This window comes from Amphibalanus amphitrite, unplaced genomic scaffold (assembly GCF_019059575.1).
Source record: "Amphibalanus amphitrite isolate SeventyFive unplaced genomic scaffold, NRLGWU_Aamphi_draft 000272F_arrow, whole genome shotgun sequence".
Classification (NCBI taxonomy): domain Eukaryota; kingdom Metazoa; phylum Arthropoda; class Thecostraca; order Balanomorpha; family Balanidae; genus Amphibalanus; species Amphibalanus amphitrite.
In genome coordinates, this window is record NW_024881767.1 from 4,256 (window position 1) to 8,561 (window position 4,306).

The following is a 4,306-nucleotide window of genomic DNA, read 5'->3' on the forward strand; positions in this document are numbered from 1 at the left end:
AAAATTCGCGAGGGGGGTAAAATTTACCCCCCCCCAGCCCCGCGCGGGTTAAACAACACTCCATTATGACCGTTCCAAAGGTTTTCTGTTTGCTACTTCATTACTTTTGGCATAAGATAATAACTGATATCACATTAGCTTCATGAGGTTCATAACTCTCTCACTTCTTATGCTGGTAGCGCTATATAAATTTGGCAAATCCCACAGGCCACTATTGCAGCAGCGCATACGGTACCGGTGCCGAATTACTGGCTCGGAATGGGGTGAATATTGCCAACTGGGAGTATTCGGTCGCTGAACCGAGCCCCAGCCAGCTCGCCCCGTGAATACAGAGAGGTCGTAGGCGTCAGTTGCAGGCCGACTGGTCGACATACGGTGGCGGGACGGCAGTGCTGCTGGTTCTACCGCTGCTGCTGCTTCTGCTGTATGTTTCAGTGGATTCTATGATAGGGTCTCAGTTCTTGGCTGCACGGTTCCAGACCACCCGTTTTTATGACAGGCCATCCTTTTGGGTGGCCGTGCTGATCACATGACAGCAAAATGCACGGCTGCTGTCAGCTTTAAACAAGCATTGCTACTTTCTACTCGGCTTTGCTTGAACGCTAAATCGACCACAATAATGGGAAATTGTTATTTCTGTTTAATTACAGTCAACTGAGTTCGTGATATATGAGCAGCTTTACGGCTCTAGCAGACCTCTGGACAAATTATCAATTGTTATTTGGTGCCTTATTACGAATAGCTTGAACCATTTTGCGTGCAAATAATTTACGAAAATATTGCAATGATTTATTTATGAAATAAAAAAATAGCAATCATGCTGTGAACGGCAGCTAATGCCAACTTTAATAAGACTAAGTCCTTTGCGTCTGAGACGTCGATTGAAGGCCCGTCTCTAAAAACACACCGGCGCACTTCTCTCAATTACTCGAATGGGCCTCTTTTAAACCTCAGTTGTTTTCGGTGTCGATCGATGAAACCATCCATTTGTTAAACTGTATTTTATGACCGACGTCAACAAACAACACATATTATTTGTGCGGAACCACCTACCGTCCGCAGACCAGCGGTTACCTCATCACCGCTCCCTCGCTAGTCTCTCCAGGAAAACTAGGGGCGACGTCTTTGTACAGTAGCATCACTGGGTCAGCAAGGAAGAACGCTCGCGCAGAAACACACACGCATGTACCAACCTCAACGCAGTCAGATTCTCCCTACCACATCACTCGCCACAGGCGGCGCGGACGCTCTGTTTTCCTGCCGAGTGCCTACTGAAATCACTGCGCACGAACCAGTCGGCGCACCGTCCCTCTCAGACTTCAAGCTCGGGGCCTGTGCCGCGTCCCTCTCCACGCTCGAGCCCCCGGCCCCGGCGGCTCGCCCGGCGGAGGCGGGTACCAGTTCGTCCGTGGACGAGCCCCCGGCCCCGGCTGCTCGCCCGGCGGAGGTGGGCACCAGTTCGTCCGTGGACTGGCTGAGACAGCCCACGTCGGCCGTCTCGAGCAGCGGCTCGGGCCCCTCGGCGCGCTGCTCGCTGGCGTGCACGGCCGCCGCGTGGTTCAGCAGAGCCATGTCGGAGGTGTTGGAGACGCTGGGCAGCACGCCGCCTCCGCCGCCGCCGCCTCGCGCCAGCTGCTGCAGCGTCAGGTGCCTCCTGTGGCGGCGCCAGTGGTGCAGCTTGCGCACCCACACGCCCAGACAGGTGAGCACGATGAGCGTGGCCGGCACCGCCATGGCGATGACGGTAGTGTAGTTTCTGCGCCGGCCGCGCATGTGCAGGAACCCGGCGCGCCTGGTGGTCACCGTCAGTGCCTTCAGCGGGATGACGAACTCGGCGCGTTGCAGCGCCACTGAGAAGGTGTACTCGGTGCCCGGGGCCAGCTGGCTGAAGGTGAAACTCTGCGCCTGCAGGCCCAGGCTGTGCGCGCTGAAGTGGGTGGTGTTGGTGTCGGTGGCGCGGCGCTGACCGAGCAGCACGGCAGCGCCGCCAGTCACGCTCCAGGACACAGTGACGAAGGTGGAGGTCACGGAGACGGGCTCGAGGACGACCCGCGGACTGCGCACGGCGAGTGTCACCGAACGGTGAGACTGGCCCAGGGCGTTGGACGCAGCGCACGTGTAGCGGCCGCTGTCGTTGGTGTGAAGGTAGCGGACAGTGAGCCGGCCCCTCTCGTGACACACCCGACCTGCGCACTGGCCCTCCGACAGGCCGCCGCCCGCGGGCAGCGTCCACAGCAGGCTGGCCGCCGGCACGCCGCCGCCCGAGCACAGGAAGCGGGCCGACTCGCCGAGCCGCTCTGTCCGGTTCTCCGCGAACAGAGGCAGCACGTGCGGGGCGCAGCGCGGTGGGAGCGCGCTCAGGCCGGCCGGCGCGCAGACGTCTCCCACCGCAGCCGTGAGCTGCCTCTGGCCTCCGACCAGCCAGCGCAGCGTGCAGTCGCAGCGCAGAGGGTTCCGGCGCAGGTCCAGCCGCTGCACGGAGTCGGGCACGGCGGCCGGGTGCAGCGTCAGCAGACCGTTCCCGGAGAGATCCAGGTGGCGCAGTCGGGGCACCCGCCGGGCCATCTCCGGCTGGACAAAGTCGAGCCGCGGATTGTCGGAGAGCGTCAGTCGCTCCAGCAGTGGACAGTCGTCCACCGCGTGACGCGCCACGCGCCGCAGTGGGGCCGCCCGGCTGAGCTGCACCTGACGCGCGCTCACCTTGTGAAGAGCGCGGGTGCCGAGCCGCTCCACCGGGTTACCGCTCAGCTCCAGCACCCCGGCAAATTTCACCGCCTTCAGCGCCTCAGTCGGCAGATTCCGGAACATATTATCGGACAGATCCAGTGTCTGCACGTGCAGTCCACGGAGCGCAGCCACGTGCAGCCGACTCAGCCGGTTGGAGGACAGGTCCAGACGAGAGAAGTTGCGGGCGCCGGCGAACGCGCCGCCCGCCACCCTCAGCAGCAGGTTGTGTGAGAGATCCACCGACTGCAGCTCGGTGAGGTCGATCAGCGTGTACCGGGTGAGCGCCGTGAGCAGGTTGTGCGACAGATCGAGCTCGGTGAGCCGCGGCAGCACCAGGCCGGCGTCGGCCACGCTGCCGATCCGGTTCCGCGACAGGTCCAGCTGGCGCAGCGCCGTGAAACTGCGGAACGTGTTGGCCGAGACGGCGGAGAGCAGGTTCCCGCTGAGGTCGAGCCGCTGCAGACTGGGCAGGCCGGCGCCGCTGCCGCTGATGGCTCTCAGGCCGGACCCGCTGCAGTTGAGCAGCTCCAGCCGCTGCAGCAGGCCGAGCCGGCCAAAGTCGAGCCGCCCCAGCCGGTTGTGCTGCAGCAGCAGCTCGGTGGTGTTCTGGGACAGACCGGACGGAGGGGAGGTGAGGTTCCGAGCGGCGCAGTCGGCCACCGAGCCGCTGTACGGACACACGCCGCCCGACCGACCCACCCCGGAGACCAGAGATAGAGTCAGAGCAGGCAGCAGCACCGGCAGCAGCGCCGGCGACCGCATAATAGACGGCAACATTTCGAGCGCTCCTTTATCACAGCACGACACCTGTGCCGGCACGGTAACACTGCTCTGCTCCTCTCTTCCTCTTCTCCTCTCCTCCTCAACCTCTCCTCCTCGATCACTCCTCTTCTCCTTCTCGACTGGGCGTTTCTCCGATGTCGTAACGAACTGCTCGTCCTCTTGAAGTACAGCTGTTCTTTCTAGGCGATGTAACTGTGTGCTGCTCTCTCTCTCTACCAAAATCTCTCATCGCGACGAGCCATTACCTACTGCTGTCGCGGTATAACTGCTGCTCTCGTCGTGGCACAACTGCTCCTCTCGTCGCTCCTCCAGCCGCGGTGGAGCGCCCTCGGCTCGTCACGGTCAATCACCGCCTCCGGCCGGCCCTGCGGACACAAACAAGAGTCGATAGAGAGTCGGTAATGAAGCGGAAAGCCGTGGCCGCGCCGCTAACTCGCCGGGAAGCCCGCCACTGTTCGTCGGCGCATACAACGTCCAATGCGCCGGATAGGGGGATTCGGCAGCACATTGCACTGGTTACACTGATGATCTGGAAACATGTCAATAACTTGGTTTGTCAAAGGGTGCAGGCAAAATTGCTCAACCATGGCAAAATGAAATGTATTCTTGATCGAAGGTATCATGATTGTCATACAAGGATCAGGGATCGCATGGTACGCCTCACCGTGTAATTTTGTGTCAACATATGACTTTAATAGTCATACATAGTCCGCTGTTAAATTATGCGTCGGCTGGTCTGATTGGTCAGCGGTGCCTCTCCGCTGACTCTCATCATTACCATCGGCCGACACTCCGG

General features: G+C 60.6%; 1 protein-coding gene across 1 annotated transcript; it reads right to left on the bottom strand.

The window, feature by feature from the left end:
* Positions 1-984: 984 nt before the first annotated feature.
* On the bottom strand, positions 985-3,489 carry LOC122387076 (leucine-rich repeat neuronal protein 2-like). The gene has a single exon (XM_043376908.1). It carries the CDS (start codon positions 3,487-3,489, stop codon positions 1,204-1,206), a length of 2,286 nt encoding a protein of 761 aa, XP_043232843.1. The 3' UTR covers positions 985-1,203.
* Positions 3,490-4,306: the final 817 nt, after the last annotated feature.

Coding starts and splice junctions, on each gene's coding strand:
- LOC122387076 (XM_043376908.1), bottom strand. CDS start 3,489: ATGCGGTCGCCGGCGCTGCTGCCGGTGCTGCTGCCTGCTCTGACTCTA.